Source organism: Stenella coeruleoalba, assembly GCF_951394435.1.
Source record: "Stenella coeruleoalba genome assembly, chromosome: X".
Taxonomy (NCBI): domain Eukaryota; kingdom Metazoa; phylum Chordata; class Mammalia; order Artiodactyla; family Delphinidae; genus Stenella; species Stenella coeruleoalba.
The window spans coordinates 100511388-100538632 of record NC_137152.1 but is presented as its reverse complement, the minus strand read 5'-3'; the positions used below and the strand labels follow the sequence as shown (position 1 = coordinate 100538632).

The 27245-nt window shown below is 33.8% G+C and overlaps 1 protein-coding gene across 4 annotated transcripts in view; it reads right to left on the bottom strand.

Moving 5' to 3' along the window:
* Positions 1–27245, bottom strand: part of STAG2 (STAG2 cohesin complex component) — a 114961-nt gene that overhangs the window by 6433 nt on the left and 81283 nt on the right. For 2 of the 4 annotated variants that reach the window (XM_079909678.1, XM_079909677.1), the window contains 12 exons: positions 27123–27203; positions 24908–25000; positions 21480–21654; positions 17332–17471; positions 15765–15866; positions 13606–13754; positions 11857–11985; positions 8008–8231; positions 4877–5066; positions 4676–4786; positions 1122–1248; positions 62–139 (listed from right to left, as the gene is read on the bottom strand). In XM_079909678.1, the coding sequence (XP_079765804.1) occupies positions 62–139; positions 1122–1248; positions 4676–4786; positions 4877–5066; positions 8008–8231; positions 11857–11985; positions 13606–13754; positions 15765–15866; positions 17332–17471; positions 21480–21654; positions 24908–25000; positions 27123–27203 (1599 nt within the window). The remainder of the gene's footprint in view (positions 1–61; positions 140–1121; positions 1249–4675; positions 4787–4876; positions 5067–8007; positions 8232–11856; positions 11986–13605; positions 13755–15764; positions 15867–17331; positions 17472–21479; positions 21655–24907; positions 25001–27122; positions 27204–27245) is intronic. The other 2 variants (XM_079909679.1, XM_079909680.1) reach the window with 2 other exon arrangements.

Below are 27245 nucleotides of genomic sequence, written 5' to 3'. Positions count from 1 at the left end.
CTTAGGGACTGCCTATTACTTTTGATTTTATAATCTTGAGGCATATTTAAATTAAACCTACTGATTCATCCATAATTGAAGCTGGATCAAAGAAATCAGGCTTCAGTTCTGTTCTCTCTCGTCTGTTCTTTGATGGTGGCTAAGGGAGAAAAAAGGAAGTTAGTTGACAATTGTCATACCTATAATAAGCCAAATAGTAACTGAAAATATTGAAATTATCATTAAGTGTTCACATGGTCCATGTAATTGCAATTGTACCCTACAATATTTCAAATGCTATATATTCGAACTACAGACTGTTTAAACATGCAAAACCAATTCGTTCGTGGAAAATTATTCTTAAAGATGAAAACTGGAAAACCAATTTTTTTGTTTTACTTTAAAAATGTCTCTCTCAACTTTCCTTTCAAGATACCGAATTACGCTATTCTGAAGAGAAGCCATATTTAATTATTTCTTCCCTTTAAGGAGAATATACCAAGGTATACTGAGAAACAGAATCAGAAAACCTGGCTTATAATGAATCTCAGCTTTACTGCTTCCTAGCTTTGTCTCCTTGGATAGGCTGTCTAAGCTTCAATATCCTCAAGCCTTTCAACCTACCTCACAAAGTTGAATAAGCTGTGTGGCAAAATGAAATATGTACAAGCATTTTGTATACAATAAACCCTAACTGTATATATGATGTAATTATCAAAGAATATACCCTCATATATATTAAATTTCCAAGTTTAAGTATTTTACTTTATTATCTGATACGGCAGTTGATCTCAATAACAGGGTAAATCATGTTAACAATGTATTATTTTGATAATGGTAAAAAGATGGCAAATTAAAGGTGATATTATACTTAGTATACTATTAAACAAAATAAATCCTTTAAATCTATATATTCCTAAATTAATCTGAAAGTTCATCATCTTAAATTAGGACCTAACACCCCCACCAACTTCACCCTCTTCCTCAATCCCTTCTCATGTATCTAAACTCCTGGCAACTATTTTATTTAAGAATTTTGCAAAACTTACTTTTCATAGCAAGTATTTCTCTCCTCTAGTAAATATCCAACTTAATTTCCAAAAAATCTACATAGAAAATCCTACAGAATCATTGTATCTTACCAAGTCTATATCCATGGTGTCGAAATCCATCCCCTCATTAAGATCTTCAATCCTCCCTTCTGAGGACATCATAACATCTTCAACAATTGGCTCTTCATCATCTTCCATTAGGCTTGTACCACGCCGACTAGAGAAATACAAAACAAGGTCAAGATCTGAACCAAAGTTGTGACTATTAATATATTGGCAGCAACTATGTGGCTCTGTCTATTCAAGTGTAATGGAAAATGATGGAATTAAAGGTCAGGGAAAATGATTGATTAGGCATTGATCATGTCATCAATGATGTCAAAACCCCAATGTCTAAAAATGCTAAGGAGTTATGTTTATTCGATATTACTTCAATACATTTAGCTTGATAGTTCTGATATCCCATTTAGAAGTTCAATGAGAATTTCCCACATGGGAACAGACAAGATACCTCAAATCCTTTTTGAAAGTAGGCAGGGTATAAATTAATAAACAAGTATAAAACAGAGACCAAAGAAATGACATTTTCAGAATACATGTATTTTCATGAACCTATAATGTTAATTTTACCCATCACTCACTCAGTACCTAAAATGTACCAGGCACTCACTCATTCATTCACACAGTGCCTACTATGTGACAGGCTTCTACTGTGTCCTATGGATGCAAAATAAAAGATGAATAAGACATGGTTCCTGCCCTCAAGGAGCTCACAGTCTACTCTGGGAAACAGAGATAATTAATTATGACAAAGTGTGATAAATATTTCAAGAGAAATATGCCTTTAGTGATATAAAGATATACTGAAAGAAGAGATTAATTCTCCTTCAGGAAGAAATGAGCAACATCTATGCTGAAACTTGCATTCTGTATCCTATAAAACTCAAAACTGAGACATATATAGAAAAGTAAAATAAAAATTAAGAATAAAAATTCTGTTATCACATTATTATAAGGAAAAAACTCAAATTTCAAGTTCACAAATTAGCCCAGATCAGCATAAAAGAGTCAACATAATAGTGAAATTGAGGGTGACTTCTTATTCCCCAGTTTGGCTAACATTTCCTTCTTTTCTCACTCATTTAAAGATTCCACCTCAAAAATCAATTATTTATTGAATGCTAGCTTACAATTTACACAATACCATGCTGAGTCTTAAAAGATAAAGATAGCAAGACGTGATGTCTAGTCCAGACTACCTGGACAAATATGCTGACAATGGTCCCTATTTCCCAAGAGTTCTGGATAGTAAATGACAATTTTACTATATTTGGTGGAGGCAACTGTGAAGGGGATATGTGTGCTCTGGGGACCATATATTATAGAAAAACAGAAATTCATTCTGCACTTCATTTGAAGTATAAGAAAGATATATGTGATACAAACTATGAGAGAGAGAGAGAGAGAGAGCGCGAGAGAGGGAGGGAGAATTTGGAAGTATTTTCAGTTATAGGGCAGATACCATTACAAAACCAGTGTTGTAAAACAAAAATATTTTAAAGTCTCAAGCAATAGAACACTTATGGTACAACACCCAAAAGGATCTTCTGGTAATAATTATTTAACTGGGATAATTTCTTAGTCACCTGAGGAAGTTTATCTCTAAGAAGAATTAAAACTAACTACAAACATTGTATCTATATGAGATGATGGATGTTCACTAAACTTGTAGTAATCATTTCAGGATGTATGTAAGTCATATCATTAAGCTGAACATCTTAAACTTATACAGTGCTGTATGTCAATTTTATCTCTATAAAACTTGAAGAAACAAAGTTAATCAATCAATCTACAAACAAAAGAATAATGATAAATGGTACTGAGTAATGAGATGCTGTGGAAGATCTTGGGCACCGGTGGGAAAGTTTTCAGGGGAGACATTAAGGACCAAATGATTGCATAGCAGAATTCTGAAGTGTTTGGACTGGTGACTGGTCAGAAGCTAAGAAATCACTTGTTGAATTCAGCGTGAAATAAGAACATATATTAAAGGGAATGTGGCTATAGAAACAGAATAGGGGACAGAATCAAGAGATAGTATAGAGAATGAACATATTAGACATACTCGGATCAGAATCTATAGATGTGATAAAGTATACCTTGTCTGTAGAGGTTCTTAACACCACTACAGATAACTAATGTGAATTTAAGTAGACTACCACTCATGTGGTAAATGATCATTTCTTAAGAAATATAGGTAAAATTCTCATCACTCAAAAACCAATAAAATGAAACAAAATATAAATTTAAAAAAGGTAACAATTATTATCTCCCAGCATTAAAACATATACCACATTATGTTACAAATACAAAGCTTTCAAACTAAAAAACTTAATCAGAATCATCAGATCTTCCCCCTTTGTACCAGTCATCTAAGGACTACTTATATGCCATTTCTTTTGGAGCCAAAGCTAATAAAGATTTATAAAACTCTCATATAGATTCCAGTAAAAACAAAGTATTTGAAAATTAAACTAATTTTTTTTAGCATTGGACATTTATTCATTAATGAACATTTACTTAGTACTTTTTTTTTTTACTTAGTACTTTTTAATGTGCTGAGCACTAACAGGAAACGAAAGTAGTCCCTATTAAATGGTACAAACTATTATGTATAAAATAAGCTACAAGGATATATTGTACAACACAGGGAAATGCCAATATTTTATAATAACTATAAATGGAGTATAACCTTAAAACCTGTGAATCACTAAATTGTACACCTGTAACTTATATAATATTGTACATCAAGTATACTTCAATTAAAAAAAGAGAAAGAAAGAGGTCCCTGCCCTTAAGGAGCTCACAGTCTAGAGAAAGGGACAAATTCATAAAACAAATTACAATACAATGTGTAAGTGCTATAAGAAATAGGAGTATACACAGTGTTGTGGGAGCGTAGATGACACCACAGCTTCACATAAGGTGACACCTGAGCTTGTTCTTTTATGATGATTTTACCAGTTGCCAGGGAGTAGGATATGATACTAAAATGTAGGCAGGGGCCATATTTAGAAAGATCTTGCATGCCATGAGCTAAGGAGTTTGAACTGTATCTTGCAGGCAATGGGGATCCATGGAAAGGTTTTAAGAAAAAGAGTTACATTATCAGATTTTTATTCTAGAACAGCAATTCTTGATGGCAGTGTGAATGATGGAGTGGTGGTGAGGGGAGTGAGGGAAGGGGTTGGTGAGAGGATAAATGGGAGATTTGAGGGAAGAAAACGAGTTAGAAAGCTAATATAATAGTTCAGGTGAGAGATGAGGGCCTGAACTAAGGTAGGGATCAATTAAGATGTAACAAAACTGAATTTTTAGCTATAGTTCTGTGTACCAAAATAAACAAGGATTCATATTTAAACTTTTCCAACAGATCAACCTATGATCAGTCCTTTAGCTAACTAGTCAATATTTAACTTTAAGTTTTTATTTTCTGTTGGAAAGACCAATTTTTAGTTCCTTGATTATTTCAGCTTAGTTACTCTAGAGAGTTTGCTGAAATCTTTAGATAAGGCACACATTAAAATATGTTAAAATGAATTAGTGAACTTCCTGTACTCAGACAATAAGGCACTCTCACTTACATGGCATGCTGAAGATTAGTTCGCAGTTTAACATAGCTCATTGCTGCTCTCTCCTGCTGTTGCCTTGCTTCCTCTTGTTGTCTTTGAGCTAACATCCATGTTACCTGCGTGCTTCAAGGAGAATTTTATTCTTCTTTTAACTTAACTTTTTTCTATGTAATTAATAAAGTTATAGTACAGAAAATGATCAAATGTACTTACTTATAATCAAGAGGAGTTTGATGATGTTCAGTCTGCATTGGATAGACACTCATGAAACTGTCCTCAGGTCGTAATCTTTTAGGCTCTCTCATAATTGTTGAGGTGAGTTGTGGTGTCTGCATCATAACTGGGGTGTGCAGTGTTTGTTCTCTGCTTAGCCACATACTATCACTACTACTGCTTTCTTCAGCTGAGAAAGAAAATTAACAGCAATGAAGTTCAGTCACTAATTTTGATTAACCAAGTGTCTGATACAATGTGTTCAGGTCAAAAATCATCTGTTTGCTCTCCACATGCTAGAGCTTGGAACAGAAGGATACAAAGGTATGTAAGGTGCAGTCCCTGCCATGCCCTTATAGCCTAGTTGTGGAAAAAGAAAACACAGGCAATTATAACACAGTGTGGTAAGTGCTAAAAGAGACGGAAGCACAGGTAGAATGAGAACAATGAGAGGGATCAGAGCCAGCTACTCAGAAGTTACTTCTGACTAGAGTAGATACTGTGTGGACTGTGAAGTGTCCTAGGCAGGGGGGAGGACATAAGCAAAAGCACCGAGGCATGAAACAATGACTGAACCATACTAATTTACTGATATTCAGCAATTTTTGACCTGCAAAAATAGTAATTTCATATGGTTCAAACTGAGAGTTTAGTACTCCTGGAGTAGACGGCAAAAGGTAAGGCTGAATAAAGAGGCAGGTATCAATTTATGCAAAGTCTTATAAGCTGTGCTAAGGTGACAGGGAAGCAATGTGGTAGTTACATGTTTTAGACAAAGTATGTAGTGGTAGTGTAGAGGGTGGACTTAAGAATATGAAGACTAGTCAGAATGGCCATCATCAAAAAATCTAGAAACAATAAATGCTGGAGAGGGTGTGGAGAGGTGTGCACTCTTGCACTGCTGGTGGGAATGTGAATTGGTACAGCCACTATGGAGAACAGTATGGAGGTTCCTTAAAAAACTACAAATAGAACTACCATATGACCCAGCAATCCCACTACTGGGCATATACCCTGAGAAAACCAAAATTCAAAAAGAGTCATGTACCAAAATCTTCATTGCAGCTCTATTTACAATAGCCCGGGGATAGAAACAACCTAAGTGCCCATCATCGGATGAATGGATAAAGAAGATGTGGCACATATATACAATGGAATATTACTCAGCCATAAAAAGAAACGAAATTGAGCTATTTGTAATGAGGTGGATAGACCTAGAGTCTGTCATACAGAGTGAAGTAAGTCAGAAAGAGAAAGACAAATATCGTATGCTAACACATATATATGGAATTTAAGAAGAAAAAAAAATGTCATGAAGAACCTAGGGGTAAGACAGGAATAAAGACACAGACCTACTGGAGAACGGACTTGAGGATATGAGGAGGGGGAAGGGTGAGCTGTGACAGGGCGAGAGAGAGTCATGGACATACACACACTCACAAACGTAAGGTAGATAGCTAGTGGGAAGCAGCCACATGGCACAGGGATATCGGCTCAGTGCTTTGTGACTGCCTGGAGGGGTGGGATAGGGAGGGTGACGCAAGAGGGAAGAGATATGGGAACATATGTATATGTATAACTGATTCACTTTGTTATAAAGCAGAAACTAACACACCATTGTAAAGCAATTATACCCCAATAAAGATGTTAAAAAAAAAAAGAATATGAAGACTAGTAAGCAAACAGGCCACTTAGGAGGTTAACTGTGTAGACCAGGTGAGTTAGAGGTTCAGAACGCTTTAAAATTTATAGTGGCATGCAGGGAATACATCTTTTAATTTGATAACTTTTCTATTTAAAAAAAGGAAATTTTATTTTAACTTGCTATCAAGCCCTAACTATTTTAACTGGTCAGGGACACTGTAAGAGAGATTTCTCCACAGACTGGGATGTTGGGACTATATGACCAATCAAGTCCAAATCTAAGTTACAAGTTTAAGTTATAAGTTATGAGTTTATGCATTTATATTATTGGACAAAAAGTACTAAAACCATTAATCCATGTGGCAATTTAACAATATGGCCCCTAAAAAAATAAATAAAATTAAAATATGGCCCCCAAATCTTTGACACTCCTCACATTAACAGGTGGGGGATGATGTCCCATTCCTTTGAACCTGTGCCCTGTGATTGCTTGGTCCATAGAATATGATGGAAATTATGCTATGCCAATTCCTGGCCTTAAGAAAATGGCAGCTTCCAGAGTTCTTGTCTCTTGAGACACTTGCTCTTGGAGCCCAGTCACATGCTGTGAGAAAGCCAAATAGCCACATGGAAAGGACATGTGTAAGGTGGTCCTGGCAGACAATCCCACTGAGGTCCCAGCTGACAGCCAGTATCAGATACATCTGTAAGTGAAGATGCCTCCGTATGATTCCAGTCACTAGCCTTTGAGTATTCCTAGCGGAAGCACCAGACATCATGTCCCTGCTATGTCATAAGTTTTGGGGGTAGTTTATTACTCAGGAATAATAGCTGCAGCAAATTTTGGCAACTATGCTAATTTGTTTAAAGTTTCCTAAGGAGAGGAAAAAAGTCCCCAGACCCATTTTGAACCAACCCTGGAGTACTAAGAGTCCAAGAGATTCAAGTGTCATAATGTATTCTTAACCCTAAGATTATAGACAGCAACTTGTATTTCTATCAAGTTCTTTATGATTAATACTCTTCTTCATAGAAATTCAAAAGTTGGGACCTCTCTGAATCTGTTGTACCACTTAAACTAGATGATTTTATCTCTTAGGTAATGATTAGCTCTAAAATATTGAGTCCATATCCCTATACATAGAGTATAGTGCAGTGATTTAAAAGCAGGTCCTCTAGAGTGAGACTGCCTGGCTCTGCTACTTAATATTGGTGTGACCTTAGGTAAAAGTTACTTAACTTCTCTGTACCAGCTTTCACATTTGAAAAATGAGTATGTACCTAAAGAGTTGTAAGAACTGAATTTATGTATCTAAAATGTTTAGAACAGTTCATTTACACATAATTGGAGGACACATTGTTCAAGATATTATTTAACAACACATACCTCAAATTTAAAAATAAGGTGACCCTTAATGACAATTCAGTCATTAAGGTTTACGGTAAACATAAAGGACAAATATAAAGAGAATAAACTATATTCTTACTGAGTGCGAGCTGCATGCCTTCAACCACTTTCCGTTTTCCCGTAGATGGCTTTGATTTTTTACTCCGCACGGTTGACCCCCGACTGCTGATTCCACTAATGACTGACATGGTGTCATCATCACCACCAGCTAGCAAAGAATTTCGGTATGACATCAGTGGAAGCCACACATCTTCTCTTCGGAGTGACATCTGAAAGGTCATGAACTTTTCCAAGTAAACATACCTTGAAAAGGAGTAGAAACCATTAGCTTTGATACATTAAATTGACATAGCTTTTTTTTTTTTTTGCTTTTTGCTTATTCCTATAGGCTCACACACTATAACGGAACATACAACAATTTAATGAGTTAAATAAAAAGTAAATTAGAATGAAAATAGTGGTTGATGGGTCTACATTTCCTCAAAGCATACAGTAACAACCGAAGGATTATTAGCGTTCTTTCTCGAGAAGTCTCTGTTTTATCCTAACATTTACAAGTCCTCTGTTAGAAGAACCTGAGTCATATTCCCGGAAAGAGGATCGGATTTAAAAATTACACAACTTGGGTTCTAGTCCCAGTTCTACCAACCCGTAGCTGTGTGAGCATAGGCATATTACTTCACTACTCAATCTAAGCCTCATCAGTACACTAATGAACAATTTTGTCTCTATCAAGATTCTCACATTAAATGAAATAATTCATAGCATTTCAGCTTATTATTTGTTGAGCATCTATGTCCCGGGCAATGGGGATAGATACAAAGGTCAATCAGATATGGTCCCTACCTGCACAATATTTTCAGCCTGATGGAAGTCATACATCTACCCTTGGATTCAAGTATCACAAGGATTTTATGACATATATAATATAGCAATCAAAAATCAACTAACATTTGTGTGACTACTGTGTGCTACGCATTTTCCTCTTGGGGTCTTTAACTTTACTCTTACAGTCTTGTGAGGGAGACATTCTCCCCATTTGACAGATAAGGAGAGAAAGGATAAGAAAAGTTAAGTAATATAACCATGGTCATAAAAATGAGAAAGCAGTATAACCATGATTCAAATCCCAGGCTTCTGACACTAAGAGTTCAGTGCTTTATTGTGTAAATTATGCTTCACACAAGTTTCATCAACTAACTGTAAAGTGCAAACCAAATTTTGCTGTCATAATTAATGGTTAATTTGAATCAGTTCAGAACTACCAGTTTTGAACACCATAAGAGAAAGGGCAGGAGAGATGAGTTACAAACATACTGCTTAGTGTTAGTTGTATATATTGTAAATATATTTCAGCTACACACAGTAGTACAGTACTCATCAAAGTGTGGTCTGGAAGTTGGCTATGTCTGAGAACTTACCAGCCTGACACAAGATGTGCAGTCTGAGACACAATATACTCACTAGTTGAGAGATTTACAACTATGTATCCACCACAAAGCTTAACAGAACATTCCAGATAAGTAGCCCTCCCTGATGCTAGTTCCCTTTGTCCTCTTTCCAGCCACAGAGGTTGCCATTAACCTGAACTTGCTATTTTTTGTCCCCATTTGTAATGTTTTAACACCTATTTGTCTGTAAACATCATAGCACAATTTTGTACTTAGCTTTTTGCACTCAACATTATAATTTTAAAATCTAACCATTTTGGAAGAGTGACGTCAGCTAACACTATAGTGGCAATCATTTTCCAATAATGTAAATGTATCAAATCAACATGTTGTACACCTCAAACTTACACAGTATTATATGTCAACTATATCTCAATGAAGTCAGAAAAAAAAATTTTTTAAGATGAACGAGATCTGAGGGTCTAATGTATAACATGGTGGCTACAGTTGATGATACTGTGTACTTAAATAATACCATATAATTGAAATTTGCTAAAAGAGTAGAGCTTAAGTGTTCTGATCAAAAAAATGGTAAATATGTGATGTGATAAATACGTTAATTAACTTGATTATGGGAATCCTTCCACAATGTATATGAAATCATCATGTTGTACACTTTAAATATATTACAATTTTATGTGTCAATTATAGCTCAATAAACTTGAAAAAATTTAAGATTTTAAAAGCAGATCAATTGGATTGTGTGAATCTTATTTCAATCCCAATTCAATCAAATAAAAGTCATTGATGACATCTGATACTAGAAATTTGAACAATTAAATGGGTTTTTAATAAAATTAAGGAATTGTGTTTACTTTTTAAAAATCTAACCATTTTGACCACTGTATAGTATTCCATTGTATATTAATCAATTGATACCATTTTCTAGCTGATAGATGCTCAGTCAGTTTTGAGTTTTTCCCTATTCAAACAATGCAACAGTCAAGTACTTTAATAGTTATCCTTCTACACATGTGTAAGAGTTCCCCTAGGGTATCTACCTATGAACAGAATTACTGGATCATGAGGTAGGGAGAATCTTAAACTTTACTAGACATTGCCAACTGTCTCCAAAGTGGTCTTGTACCAATTTACTCTGCCACCAGCAATGTATAAAAGCCTCTATTGCTCCACATCCTTGGCAATACTTGGCGCTATCCAATGTCTTAAGTTTTGCTAATATGCTAAGTGAGAAATGTTTTTTTATTGTTTTAATTTTTATTTCTCTAATTAATAGTGTCAATGCAATTTTGGGGGGGCGGGGGGCGCACCACACAGCTTGTGGAACCTTAGTCCCCAGACCAGGGATTGAACCCAGACCCTTGGCACTGAAAGCGCGGCATCCTAACCACTGGACCACCAGGTAATTCCTCAATGCAATTTTGAACTGGGATAAATTTATATATAATAAAATGCACAGAAATTAACAGTAAAGTTGGATCAGTTTTGCAAACGAATGCAGCCATGTAACCCATACACCTATCAAGATATGGGACATTCCTATGACCCTACAGAGTACCCTGTATCCCTTTTCCCATTCAGTCTCCCCAACCCCAAGAAGTAACCACTATTGTGATTTCTATCACTGTTCTGTCTGCTTTAGAATTTCATATAATATCTATACAATGATGTTTTTTAAAGACTTTTTTGATGTGGACCATTTTTAAAGTCTTTATGGAACTTGTTACAATACTGCTTCTTTTTTATGTTTTGGTTTTTTGGCCACAAGGCATGTGGGATCTTAGCTCCCCGACCAGGGACTGAACCCGCACCCCCAGCAGTGGAAGGTGAAGTCTTAACCACTGGACCACCAGGGAAGTCCCCAAGATCTATACAATCTTTAAAAGCAAAATACTGGTGGGCTTTCAGAAGACATTACCTATGAGTTATTCATATTCTTCTGTCTTTTTATACCTCAAAGCCCGGGGTTGGGGGGTGGGGGTGGAAGAGATGAAAGAAGATTTTGAGACTTTAATTCCATTTGTTAGGCTCTCTTAGAACATAAGTCATGATTTTAGAAGACCAAACCATAAAAGTATCCTGTTTAAATGGCCTGTTGAGAACAGGACTTGTAGTTAAAGTACAAAGATAAAAGAGGGGGACTTCTACTTTCCAGTGTAGTCATGGCTCAGGACACAGACTAAGGTGCTCCTGATGGATCAGCGATATCATTATTTGTTAAATGCTCCTTCATTAGTTAGGCTGAGCCAAGAACTCAAATAGGAATACACAAAGCATTCCAGTTACACCTCTAAAGCCTCAACTACACTGTAAGAGGAACTCACAGAATTAAAATGGAGTATTATGCATAAAACAGTTATAATCCTTAAATTATAAAATTTCTGAAGTATAAAGTTCTTTGTGCATTAATGCAATCCTACAAATCTAATCTAATCTGAGAGGGAAACCAAGTATAACAATTAGTCTTTAAGAATTCCAAAACAAAATTAAATAGAGTATTTCTAACAAATACATACACTGTTCTTTTGTCTTGTCGAAGTAGTTTAGAAGAAAATTCACTGAGAATATCAAGAAATGCCAAATTTAAAGGTGGATGGCTCTCTCCTTGTGGATTAGGCTCCTTAAAAGCAAATTCTATGCCATCTCTGCAACAAAAACAACAAAAAAAGACAAATATTTAAAGGACTACAATACAAAATTGAATAACTTAGGGAATTTCTCTATACTTCATCCCACTACTAAGATGTTTCCTTTGTCATGCATTTAATCTGAGGAATAGAGAGAATAAGGAGGCTACAGTGCGAGAATGAGCAAATATATTTACATTTTATGCCACTTTTACTTTGTTTTGGTTTTTATTTTTATTTTTTGGCGGGGGGGAGGGGCATGCTGCGCCACGTAGCTTGCAGAATCTTAGTTCCCTGACCAGGGACTGAACCCTTGCCCCAGCAGTGAAAGCGCCAAGTCCTAACCACTGGACCGCCAGGGAACTCCCAACTGTTACTTTCTTTAAAACAAAACAGACACACACATACACACACCAGCTGGTCTTTATTTAACATGTGGTTTGGTATATCTACATTCTCTCCTCAGTTCTCTTTTCCATAGAAAATAACCCAAATCCTTTCACATAATGATCAGTACATTTTCTGTATTTTTCAAGACACAAAGGAGATCAACTATAACACATAGGATCAACTTAAAAATAATGATTCAAGACTATCTGTAATGACCCACTTAAGAGTAAAGTTTAAAAATTAAACTCCACTCAAGGCCCAGTTTATATTTATTTAACAATAAATACCTCTATTAATCAAGACAACTACCCAACATTTTATATACATATATATATATATATATATATATATATGAAGTAAATAATATATTACTTCTCAAAATAATTACTACATGTGTGGTCCTTAAATATTACCTAAAATTCTCATCCATAGTATTAAAAGGCATAAAAAGAAAATTGAGACTTTTAGAGCAAAGTGAAAAGGAGAGAGTAAATTAAAGTTGAGGAAGGTATAGGGCTAACAAAGAGCAGAACAATTTCTGAAGGAAGACATTTAACACTTCATAATTAAGTAAGCAACAGGAATTTTAAAAAGACACAAAACAGAGAGCTTTCAATGAAACAGAGCCCAAGCCTCTTGATTTTTCCAAAGGCAAGGCTCTTTATCCACAATAAAGACATAAAGGGTATTAATAACCACATGTTGGTTATGTTAGAGCTCTAAAATATACTTAAAAGTATAATTGATCACTAAATTACATGCCTAAAATAAAATGAGATGATTTCCAATTTTGATAAGGCAAAGAAAACATGCAGACAAAATAAAGATTGTGGCTCAAAACAAGAGAAAAGGTCACTACAAAATAGAGAACAGAACCAGAAACAAAAAACTTGAAACAAAGAAATCAAATCTCAAAACATTATCTACCCAGCAAGAGAGATTATGACAAAAACTGTTAAAAGAGATTCTATAATACCTGATGAACATATGTTGCTTTTCTTCACGTAATTTATAAAGATTTTGTATGGTTTTAATTAAAGCAAAGACTTTTCTATAAAAGGTGTTTTAGTCCCAATTCATGTGTTAACAGAGATAGCACTATAACTGGTTCTTAAGAAAGGAGACATGCCACAGATTTGTAAACAAGTAATAAAGCATCAATTGAACTTGGTTATTCTAAACAAAAGAGCAAGATACAAAAAAACTTCATGATTAACAAACAAGCTGAATAAAATATTTGGAAATTACTTGTGTAGCATAGCAATGGCCTCTCTCGTTTTCAATTGATCGAGTCCAAAAGTTAAAGCAAAACGTCGAGCAAGTTCTTTTATGCCGCTGAATGTTGAGGATGACCTATCAAAATTATAGCCATTTTCCTGTATCATTTCATTAAAAAGCTGTTTGGAAAGAAAGAAAGCATGTTAAAGTTTTTTAATAACTATGGATTATTAACATCTAATTTTAAAATACTACATTTTATATTTAAAATATACTTGATGTTCTATAAATAAGGCATTGTACTTCATTCTATAACATGGATTTTTAAAAACATGATACAAATGACCAAAATTGTAGCACTTCATATATACAGACTAGAGGTAGTTACTGACATTAGAAACTCCTTAGATTAGTTACGACAGAATTCTTTTCTGCCGGTATTAATTGGATATTAAAATAGCATATAAAAATATAAAGAAAAAGGAAACCAACTAACAACTATGTTCTTATTGACATTTAAATGATGGATCTTCACATCAAGAACTTTCATCATAAAGTTAGCAAAACAAAATACAATCTTTCAATTATCAAGCTGCCAAGATTTTAAAAAGATAATGGCTACTACTTAGGAATACAGTGCAATGGGCACTGATCTGCTGGGAACATAAACTGAGAAAACCTTTCTACAGAGCAATCTGGCAATGTGTAGTGAAAGCTTTAGAATTTTCATGCCCTTTGAGTAAGCAATTGTTATTATCAGACTTTATCCAAAAGGAATGATAACAGTAATATCTGTATACAATACGTAAGTACAAAAATGTTTGTCTTAGTGCTATTTATAATGGCAAGAATTGTAAAAAACCTCAACATCAAACGAGAAGAGATCTTGGTTAAATTATAGTCCCTCTATAAAATGGAATACTACACAGTCATTAAAAATGCAGAGAAAAGTATTTAATGGCATGAAAGTGTTCAGGATTTATTAATATGAAAAATTCAGCATTTCAAGACAATGTGCAATATGATTTTTTATGTTTGTAAAATAAGATTTCACATAGGCATAAAAAAGATTAGGAAGTTAAAAATTAAAACACTGTTAAGTGAAAAAAATTAAAGATAAGTTGTATTTTTTCTAGTTTTCCTATAATATTTTCTAAACTTTCTACAGCAAACAGCTATTATTTTACACCAAAAGTTATTTAAATGCTGCCTTTAAAACCTTTTAAATTCTATTAATTTTAATAAAGAATATCAAAATATGCAAATGAAATTAACAACTTTCATACCTAGATTTCTAAAAAGCAAGAAAGTTTATCAAAGTGAAATGGGTTGGGTTATGTTCTGCATGCATTTGGTCTCTACAGACAAAAGTATACTAAGCAAATGATTTTTGCCTAATTAAACCTGCCTTGACACTGCCAAAATGAAAATGACTGGTACATTTTGATTATACGGTTGATAAATGCTCATTAAAATACATGTACAAATGTACAAAGAATAAAGTAAAATTCACCTGGAACCTACCAAAGCAAGTTAACCACAGCTAACATTTTGGTGATTATTTTTTCCAAATAGGTACACAGAGATGTGCACAATTTTATAGAGATGCTATACTGCAATCTTTTTTTATTCTCAAACTATATATTGTAGAGATCTTTACGAATTAATGAATACAGATCTACACCAATTTTAAGTGCTACACAGCCACTGCAGAGATATACTACACAATATATTCATCTAATATCCTATTGACAGGCATTTATATTTTCTAATTTCTTGCTATTATAAATAACTTTGCAATGTATAATCTTTTACACTCATTTTTGCAAAGTTATCCTATTACCACTGTGGATGAACTTCCAGAAGTAGAACTGCTGCCTCAAATGGCATACACAGTATAAATTTTGACATATATTGCCAAACTACCTGCCAGGAAGGTTGAACCAATATACCTTGCTGTCAGAACCTGTTTCTCCCATACCTTAGGCGGCTATAGGTTTTGTCACTCTTGCCAGTCTCAAAGCAAAAAATGATCTCACTTGCACAATGTCTACTAGTGAGATTGAGTATTTTTCATTTCCACTTTTATGAACTATCTATTGCATCCTTTTCCCATTTTTCAACTGTTAACTTGAAAACTATTAAGTGCTTATTTTGCTAGCCTAAACCTGGTACTCTTCATGTCTTACCTGTTGCAAACTGAGAATAAGGGTCTTTGCACACTGAATTTTGTCTATCTGCCTTGTTTTACTCATTGTTTCTTTGATGATATCGCCATAGTCATTATAATACTAGAAAAGAAATTTGTACAAATTAGGCCTTTGTCTCTTAAAACTATTGGACAATAAGACTAATTTTAGGTTAGTCACATAAGCATATCACAAGAATGTTATTTGGCTAGAATTATGCCTTCAAAGACACGGAAGAATGTTACTAAAACGTCATTATAATCTTTAAACACATAATCCCTAACATCAGTAAATTCAGAAATATCAGACAGTTAAGATCTAATCACATTAAGCTCCACAGTTGGTTTTAAGGAGGTATATTGTTTAACAATAATTAAGTTATACAGATTTTCAGAAATAAAACAAAGGACAGAAACAAAGTTCTGTGCTCTTTGTGAACTATTAAGACAATGAATGTAATCAGTTACTTTCATAACTTATTCATTGCTAATGGCATGTAGTTCATGAGCAGTTTCCAAATTTATTGATTTGGCTTATAGAAACTAACAGCCTGTTAACAACATTTAAAAGAAAACGTACTGTATGTGGCATTTACATTACACACTGCACAGGAATTTTTTTTCTAATTTAAGATCTTGTTTCAAAATGCATACATTAACAACTACCAGAGATAACAGGATAACCATGCTCCTATATGACTAACAAAATTGACTTTAATTTAGAATACCTAAGTCTAAAAGTTTAAAATTTGCAAAATGACTTCAAAAACAACCTTAGTTAAAAAAAAAAATCTAACAAGTATCAGGCCAAATAACTTAAGTTCCAAAGTACTTTATTAATGGTTCTATCATATAGGAAAGTATTCTGAAGAGAGAATTAATTAGGTTTTGATAAATGTATTACATGTTTTATCCTGTAAAAGCAAAAGCTTAAAAAATGTTTACATTTATAATTAGATTTTACTTGAAAAAGGATTACAGAAAAATCATCACACCGTATTTAGTCACATTCTGTTAGTACAATCAACAATATCCTTTCTACTACTACTTACAAGTTAAAGAATCTCACACATATTTATGACAATTTGTGAATAACCCACTGTGACTCAAATCAGATTTTCAGAGCTTAAGGAACCTTAGCTATCACAGTGGAACAGATGAAGAAACGCAGGACACAAAAGGTACTGAATTACTCAAGGTCACAAGCTGCATAGTAACCAAGCCAAAACTGTATTATCTAGTTCTCTGACTCCTAAACACTTTTTTATGTTACATCAAGCAGGGGAGGGACACCATCCTGTTGTTTTAAACTAAATCACAAAAGCAATTTCTATTAGTGACAGTTAACCTAAGACAAGCTGTTTGCAATATTCCAAACACAAATGAACTCAATAAACCCAAAATGTCCATTAATGGAGGATCAGAGGTATGAGAAAATTTACTGAAAATGTTAAATATTTTAAGAGATTTCTTTTACACTAGAAAAGTAATTTACTATTAAAAAATTCAATGGCAACCAAACATAAAAGCAACATAAAAATATCTCGCTATCCATTTTTCAACTTTACCTTCATATACTGTTTAAAGATATCTGCAGCTGTATTCATCTCCACCACAGTATATACAATTAGCTTACAAAACGCTGCAAGTAAATTTCTCCTTTTGTGCAGAGCTTCAATTTTACTGGCTTCATCTTCCTGCTGACCATCTGGGGAAAAAGGTTTCCAACATTAAGCCATCTGTATTTTACTTCAGCCGTGTGTGTGTGTGTGTGTGTGTGTGCGTGTGTGTGTGCGCGCGCGCGTGCATGTATATGTGCATGCGTGTGTGTCTGTGTGTGTGTATCAAATTCAATATAAAACATCTTTATTTTGGAGAATTTGAAAAATAAGGGAAAAACATTTAAATAAAATAAAAATTATAATCACTCAATATCTTCATGAATGACCAGCCCATTTCTTCCAATACACAAAATTTTTGTGACGTCAAATCAGAAGGCTGATTAGTGAACATGGAACAGGAACAAGTGGAGTGAGTGAGAGGAACTGATGTTTAGTGAAATCAGGCTAAGCTTGCCTAACACATTAATCTACTTCCCTAGCAGGATAGTTTGCCGATGAGACCTGCATATTCAGTATCTGTTGGGTAAGGCTCTTTCTTCCCTAGGGGCAGACAACCTCAGAGATTCTGTTATTCCTTCTAAAGATGACCCCACTCAACCTCAAACCCAACTTTTATTGACAGATACTTTCTTTATACATATTACAGATATTCAGTTAGACTGGCCTAGAAACCATTCTGTCTTTTTAAGGTAACTTCACATATATCTGCTCTGATCCATTATGTGAGATCTTGATATTCAGTTATCAAAGGGACAAAATTATTTCCAAATTCATAGCTGAGAAAGCCGGATTACAGCCTCCAAGTACTGCCAAAGGATTTTCAAATTATTTGATACTGTGCATAAAATTGTAACGAAGCCTTTTACATAAAAAGCTATGCAAAGAATTTTCCTCTTGACAAATTTTACAAATGAAATTACTTACATAAAAAATACTGTGTATAAAATAAGAACTCTTTTAAAACAAGTATTTATTTTACCCTGACTCTGATAATCCTTGATAACTGCTAGTAAATAAAAACCAAATTTTAAGAATAGGAGTTTAAGACAGACCATCCGAAAGTTTCTGTTATCAAAAGTGCCTATTCCAGAATGCCAAAGTCATTTGCTTAGAAACCTAAAACGTACTGTTCATTCTTTTAAAAGAGTACACTGAACATACAAGCTAACTTTTTCTTAATGACTCTGTGATTATAATGGATTTCTATACAATATTGTTTCCAATCATTGTTTGGTACTGTTCTCAGGAACTAGAGGGATACAGACTTATTCCCCCTACAGACTAAGTTACCCAGATATTAAGAGTTTTTTGAGCCCTGATTTTTAGGTTTCTTATCAAAAATTAGCCACCTTTTTCTCTTGTGGGGATTAAAGAATGTTACAGAAGTGTCTAACACACTGGGCCTTTAATAAATGTCAGTTGCCATTATTATTATGTGTTGCCAGTGCCTCTAGAAGCATTCCCTATTTTATTCTCCCCTTCTAGTCTGATGTGGGCTAACAAATCAAATAACCATGGGTCTACAATACCAGGGGTTAGATGAGTATGAAAAGCAATGGAAACTATCATATGTTGCTGGTGGGAGGAAAAAAGAATAAAACGACTTTGGAGAATAATCTGGCAACTTGTGGTCAAGTTTAAGATATACATAGACTACATAATCTAGCAATGCCACTCTTAGGTATACAGGCACACCTCGGAGATATTGCAGGTTTGATTAGACCACCGCAATAAAGGGAATACTACAATGAGTCACATGAATTTTTTGGTTTCCCAGTTCATATAAAAGTTATGTTTACACTATACTATAGTCTTACTAAGTGTGCAATAGCATTATGTCTAAAAACATGTACATACGTTAAACATTTCATTGCTAAAAAATGCTAATCATCTAAACTTTCATGCGAGTTGTAGTAGTAACATCAAAGATCACAGATCACCATGACAAATATTATAATAATGGAAAAGTTTGAAATGTTGCAAGAATTACCCAAAAAAAGACACAGAAACATGAAGAGAACAAATGCTGTTGGAAAAATGGCACCCATAGACATGTGTGATGAAGGGTTGTCACAAACCTTCAATTTATTAAAATACACAGTATCTACGAAGTGCAATAAAAGGAGGTATGCCTGTACACTAGAAAAGCATTTGCACATGTGCTCAAGGAGATAAGTATAAGAACATTTTTGTAACACTATTTATAATAGGAGAAAAGATGGAAACCTAAATGTTCATCAATATGAAAATGGATAAAGTGTGGTTAATTCATATCACATAGTATTCAGCAGTCAGGATGAATAAGCTATAATCACATGTCAATACTGACAAATTTCACAAATAATGTTAACTCAAAAAAGCAAATTGAAAAATAAAATGTTCAACATGATACCATTTATGTGGAAGCTAGCAACAGAAAATAAACTATATATTGTTAAAAGATACATAAATTCCCAGTAAAATAAAATTAAAATGCAAAGGCATGATAAACAGCAAATTCAGGATAGCAGTTATCTCTAGGGAAAAAGAATAATGGGATGGGGAGGGATACAAACAAGGGCTTCTTTTGTATCTATTCCTTTAAAAAACAAATATGAAACAAACAGAGCAAAATTTGACAAATGCTGGTGGTTGGTATATACAAGTGTGTTACATTTTATTCTTTTCCATAGAATTGGAATACATTTCATTTTTAAAGTGGAAATAGAAAAACACGAAGTCCAAGGAGGTAAGACAAAGTATAATTCCAGGAAGCTCCCAGAAAATTTAGGAGTATTGGCAAGCTTATTCTCATTCCTATTTCCTATGATCTAAATGAAGTTGAGGTAGTCCCCAACTAACAAAAGGGTTATAGACCAAAACCAATTTTGTATCAGTGTTGGGAATATAACTATGTTTTCCTATAGAAGTTTTAAAAACACCTACTCATCTTTTAGGATCCATTTCTGATGTTAGCTTATTTCAGTGGTGTTCTGACTCCTACAGAACAGTTATAACTTCCTCTACATGCCCACAACACTTTGTACCTACCTCTATTACTTGTCAGATTACATTATAATTACTTGTTTTTAGATATGTCTTTTCCACTTGAATTGAATTCTTAAAGGAAAAGACCCTGTCTCATTTTTTTGATATTCATAGCATCTAGTATACTGCCTGCTGCCCAATAAATGTCAAATGAATGTTAAAAATAAAGTGTAACTAAACCAACAGCTGAAAGTGAATGGTGGAAAATTCTAAGTATATAAACTTTAGTACATGGATTTTGATATCTGTTTTGGCTACTTAGGTTTCTCAATTCTGTTCTGGTTAAGTTTCTAATACTTGAGAACAAAGCTCTCTATTGATAAAAAATAAGCTACAAGCCATGTCTAGAATTATATATAGTTAAAAGCTTTGCAGTGATGTGTCAGTTTATGTATGGACATACACATACTGATGTTATATATCCTTCAAGTTTAACTTCAAATTGGAAAAAAAAAAAACCCAGAAGAAGTCACCAAATACTATCTGTTTTTCCACGATTTCTTGTTCAAGTAAGGCATCTGTGTATGCAATTAGGGTGCGAAGAGTAACTTAACACTAGGCAACGTTGGTTTGATTATTTACCTGTAACATTCTGTACTGCCCCAGACTTTTACAGAAAAATTATGCTATGAAAGTATACAACAAAACGGTCATTTAAAGAAACACTTTATTCTGCTCTAATTACTTGAATATTGGTATTACCAATGATTAAGGGGAAAGAGAAGTAAATTTTGTTGAGTACCTACCTACTACATGCCCAAGCACTATACTAGTCACTTTGCTCAATTTAATTAACTTGTACAGTTCTGTAAGGTAGCTACAAATTAGAAAAACAAGCTCACAACTAGTGAGAAACAAAGATTTGATTCCAAAGCCTATGCTCTGTGATACCACATTGTCTTTACAATGTTACAAGCAATGAACACAAATTGCACTCGAAAATGTACCTGTGTTTCATGTTTTAAGAATAAAATATCAAACAGTAGTGTAACACTTTACATTGCTGTTAATTAAATTTGATTTATAGTAGACACACAGATTTAACAAAAAGATGGCAATAAAATTACCTGCACTGTTATTGTCATCATCCTGTTCAATGAAGACATGATCCAGAATAAAGCTGAGCAACTCAGACTGCAATGAAGAATCAGGGGTGTAAACTAATGGCTCTAACATGTCACGCCCTCCTGACATAATCTGATGGCTGAAGATCATCAAAATATCACATAGAATAGTGAAGGCCTAGTATAAAAATAAAAAAATAAATAAAAAAAAAGGATAGCATGCCATAAACCAAAGTTTCTCACGAACTGCCACAAGTAAATTACATATTTAATGTGGAAATAAAATCCAACTTTCTATATTTGAAACTCATAAGAAAAGCAATGTCTACTATTTTCCTAAGATTTTAAAAGTGAAGAGTGTAATTTTTTCAACAATAACTACTGATATTTGCATTGTGATTTACTAACTGCAAGATAATTTCACAAATATTTTTTAATTTTCAGCAATTTTCTTTTAATTTTTTAAGTGATTTGTACAATATGTTAACATCATCAAAACATGCAATCAAGACTCAATCTCAGGTTTTCTGACTCCAAACCCCACCCTTTACACTATATATACCACAATGTCTCATGGTATACATTCTCAAATATCAAATAATGTATAAACTTGGTACCATTCTTTTCTTCTATGGAAGAAAAACACTTATACCAAGAAGATGAATATCTCCTAGAAGATCTCTTAGAAGAGAGATCACAAAATCTATAGGACTTCTCATTGTCAGTATATGTGATGATTAAGTAAAAAAAACATAACCAAGTGTGGGTCTGCTTACTAATCATCAGGCAAACCTGACAGTATAATAAACATAAGGTTGAAGTGGGACTTCCCTGGTGGTCCAGTGGCTAAGACTCCACGCTCCCAATGCAGGGGGTCTGGGTTCGATCCCTGGTCAGGGAACTAGATCCCACATGTCGCAACTAAGAGTTCGTATGCCACAACTAAAGATCCCACATGCCACAACTAAGACCTGGCACAGCTAAATAAATAAACAAATAAATAAAGCAATAAAGCTGAAGTGTTATATATATATATATTTTTTGGATGAAGTTATATCTTGAGGAGCTTTATAAAAACTCTGCCATCCAAAAATGGGCAGAAGACCTAAATAGACATTTCTCCAAAGAAGATATAGACTGCCAACAAACACATGAAAGAATGCTCAACATCATTAATCATTAGAGAAATGCAAATCAAAACTACAATGAGATATCATCTCACACCAGTCAGAATGGCTATCATCAAAAAATCTAGAAACAATAAATGCTGGAGAGGGTGTGGAGAAAAGGGAACACTCTTGCACTGCTGGTGAGAATATGAATTGGTTCAGCCACTATGGAGAACAGTATGGAGGTTCCTTAAAAAACTACAAATAGAACTACCATATGACCCAGCAATCCCACTACTGGGCATATACCCTGAGAAAACCGAAATTCAAAAAGAGTCATGTACCAAAATCTTCACTGCAGCTCTATTTACAATAGCCCAGAGATGGAAACAACCTAAGTGCCCATCATCGGATGAATGGATAAAGAAGATGTGGCACATATATACAATGGAATATTACTCAGCCATAAAAAGAAACGAAATTGAGCTATTTGTAATGAGGTGGATAGACCTAGAGTCTGTCATACAGAGTGAAGTAAGTCAGAAAGAAAAAGACAAATACCGTATGCTAACACATATATATGGAATTTAAGAAGAAAAAAAATGTCATGAAGAACCTAGGGGTAAGACAGGAATAAAGACACAGACCTACTGGAGAACGGACTTGAGGATATGGGGAGGGGCAAGGGTGAGCTGTGACAGGGCGAGAGAGAGTCATGGACATATACACACTCACAAACGTAAGGTAGATAGCTAGTGGGAAGCAGCCACATGGCACAGGGATATCGGCTCAGTGCTTTGCGACTGCCTGGAGGGGTGGGATAGGGAGGGTGACGCAAGAGGGAAGAGATATGGGAACATATGTATATGTATAACTGATTCACTTTGTTATAAAGCAGAAACTAACACACCATTGTAAAGCAATTATACCCCAATAAAGATGTTAAAAAAAAGCTCTGCCAGGAGTTTTAAATAGAGTCAAACACTGGTAAAAGTAGTCAGAAGGTAACTGGAAAAAATTTAGTTATTTGTTGGGAAGGGATAAGGAAAATAAAATTTTGTGATCACAAAGTCAACAGAAAATTACATTTAATGGAAGACTACTACTAGAAGGACAGATTATAATATAGACCTCAAAGCAGATTTTAATAATAGCTTTGCCTTTTTGGAACTAACCACATTTATTTTTTTCTCTATGCTTTTACCTCTTCTTTTGGTCTCTTCCTCTCATTTTACTACTATAGTAATAATTTATACCTATCAAGATATTTGAGTTTACAAAAGCTTTTGCAACATACACAGTAAGGATACACAGTGATAAGCGTGGTGACATTTACTAATTAGGTGAACTGACAGGTCTTGTGAGCTAACCAGGACATATTCCTGGAAGCTGTTAGGAAGACTAGTACACAGGCTATTTAATGACCAAATAATTAATCTCCAAGGCCTGAACAACAGATTATATATAAAGGAGATTACACACAATAACCCATAAGGAATTATGTGCTAACACTGTAAGAAATACGGAATATTAAGCTGAGTATCTTGGTGGCCTATGAAAATATATCAAGTAATACTTCATGTATTAAGTTTAGATCAGTGTATACTTCACTGAAATCCTATTCTAAGACATTAACTATAAACTCATTTTACTACCTTCTGAAATTTTGTCCCTCTTATCTGAATTGTAGAGAAGAAAATGTCCCAAGTCCTTTATTGTTACAGTTCAAAACTAAATAGGCTCTTGGTCCCAGGATCAGAAGTTATTTTACAGATGGGAAAACTACCCATGGCACCAAGTAACAATGTATTTCCAGACTGAGAAGCTTGGCAGCAATGGAATCAAGAGGGCATATGGGGTGGGAAGGTAACACTCTGAAGACGGAAGTGATTAAAATTTTTATTTCAAAGTCCACATAAGAAAAAATAACTCACACAATCAGGAATGGGCAGGAATGCCAACATCTGATAATACTCTGAGATAACAAAACCAGATGGACCTTTCCTCCCTGAGGCATATCTGTTATACTTGTCGCTTTCAGGAATAATTTATGTAACTGCATACACCTACTTTGTATATATGGGTCTGTTTACCATGTGCGGCATAAAGAAACAATAACACAGAATAACTGCAATATGCGGGTAATCTATAATGCTCCACATGGAATTAATGTTAATCTATTTTTTGAGCATAGTATATATACAGACAGATACAAGATATTTCTACTTTGCCCAATTTCAGTATTTCTTAAATTTTCTATATTAGTTCAGATATTTATTCAGGGTTGCTTACAAAAGACTGCTATCTATAGTAATTACTAACCTGTTCTTTAACGGTGGTATTCACGTTGGTCAGGTAATGTTGACATATCTGACAGAATACCCTCATCTGTTTCTTTAAACGCAGCAAGTCCTCCTTGAAAAAATTTAACATGAGCATTTTAAAATACTGTATTAAAAACTCATTCAATATTTAAGATATTTTAAATTACATAAAACATCACCATATATTTAACTATGTTAACTCTGCTTGTATATTAGATTTAAAATCTTTATTATTTATCAAAAAGGAAAACAAAAACCACTTTTAAAATCTCAACAAATTGCAGGCTTAAAAACACCAGGTATATTCATGATAATTAGCTGACATCTAAAAATATTGTTTATATCATCTTTAACTCAGCCTTTTTCAATTTCCATTTCTCTGTTCATTCTGTAATACACTTAATTTACTATGTACTTAATATTGTAGGCCTAGTACTTAAAATCCTCAGACTATTAGTACATGCATATCATTAATGAATATATAAATACTGGTGGTGTAGTAAATATATGTTTTCACAAAGCTGAGTGTTAGAATATTCACTCAAAGCCAAATATCACCATATAGAAAAAGCATCTGTATATAAGAATACAATTTTATCAAAAAAAATACCAGGTATATTAACGGATAATATCCTACGTGATCTGGGTCCTTTAGAATGAGAAAACTTATATGACTATATATGGCTATCCATATAAATCCACTACCTCAGAATGCTTAACAAGTAAAGATTTATGTTCCATCCTCACTTTGTAATTTGATGAGTGGCTGACTGATGAATGGAATAAAATAAATGATAAAAAAGGGACAGCATGTTTCATTTTTCATTTGTAGGATAGTGGTTGTGCTTTTTAAAAACAGAGAGGGACCAAAGAAAAATTAGTTTTGTGGTATTACTCCACTTAAGAAAAAAAAATTTTAACCTACACTAAAAGGATGAATCTTTTTTTTCTTTTTCTAAATATTTACATCAGTTAATTTAAAATAGAAAACTACTTTATAAAGATCAGCCACACTAATTTATTTAAGGCATAACCTCTGGCCCGTCTCCTGATACTGGATGCCAAACGATAGAGTATCAGTACATATTTGGTATATGCAATAGACAAGTTAAATAAAAACAGGTTTAACTTAGAGATTGATTTGGTGAAGAAAACTCAACCAAGCTTCAGTAGAAATAATTTTTGCATTTAATAACCTTCATTTTTACCCTGTTTCCTCTACTAAAAGTATTACCTTTTTTCCCATGTTAATTTGTAACTCAATGCTTTTGATTTAGGTGAGCAATTATATTTGCTAATACAGTCACTGTTCCTACTGCAAGCTTGATATTGAATTAAACTTTTTGGGTGTCTGACAAAAAGTACACTATTCTAACAACAGTACTACATTGTCTTTTCAAGGTGGAAAACATCCATTTGTAGATATAATTGCATCTTGTGCTTAAAAACCTCAAAAAAATTCTAAAATTATTCTGTGAATTATGCAAAACAAACTGAGTATCAAGAGGATTCCTTTTTGAGGAAAATAACTATGAACAGCTAATTCTATAGCTTACAAAAATTACTTAATATTTATAAAAATGTGCCCAAATAATATTTAAGGCAACATCTACTACTACAAGTACGAAGTTTAAGTTTCTAATTTACAAATGAAAAGGCAGTACTGTTTAGTTCAATTACTAAACACATCAAGGATTACCACTACAGATAAAAATTTGAAAGTTCTATGACCTAGTAGCTGGCACATTACACTCAACCAGAAAGTGATTTATCATGAATTTGGAACATCAGTACAGAGATCCTGAGTATGAATAAGGAGATCCCAAAACAATACGAGGCATAAGATCTAGGGACAGGTGGTTTGTAATAATTAATTTATATAACCCAATAGTTGTATCTGTATGTTTCAAAGGTTCTTGGTCATGATTTACAAAATCTGTAGTTCTTTATGTACCCAGTACTTTTGAGAATGATATGGAAATCCATAAATTATGCCACATATAAATGTGATTTTTTAAATTTAGAATCATACCCTAAACAAAACATATTAATGTTCTTTCACTGAATATACAACTACAAATAACTGTTTTTAAAAGTAAACATGCCTAAATAGATTAGAAGTAAGCAAGATTTTATTGATATGTCTTATGTTTAAGTTTGCTGAAAAGTTAATGCTATTTAATAAAAAAAGACGCCACTGAACCACCACAAACCTTTGTAGAGCTGCTTTCAGTTATCTTTGCAAGCTGCCAAAGGATTACATAGTGAGTGCATTGCAGTGCGTGAATAACAATCTGTAAAAGAACAAAGAGAATACAGTTAAATTTTACAAGTCA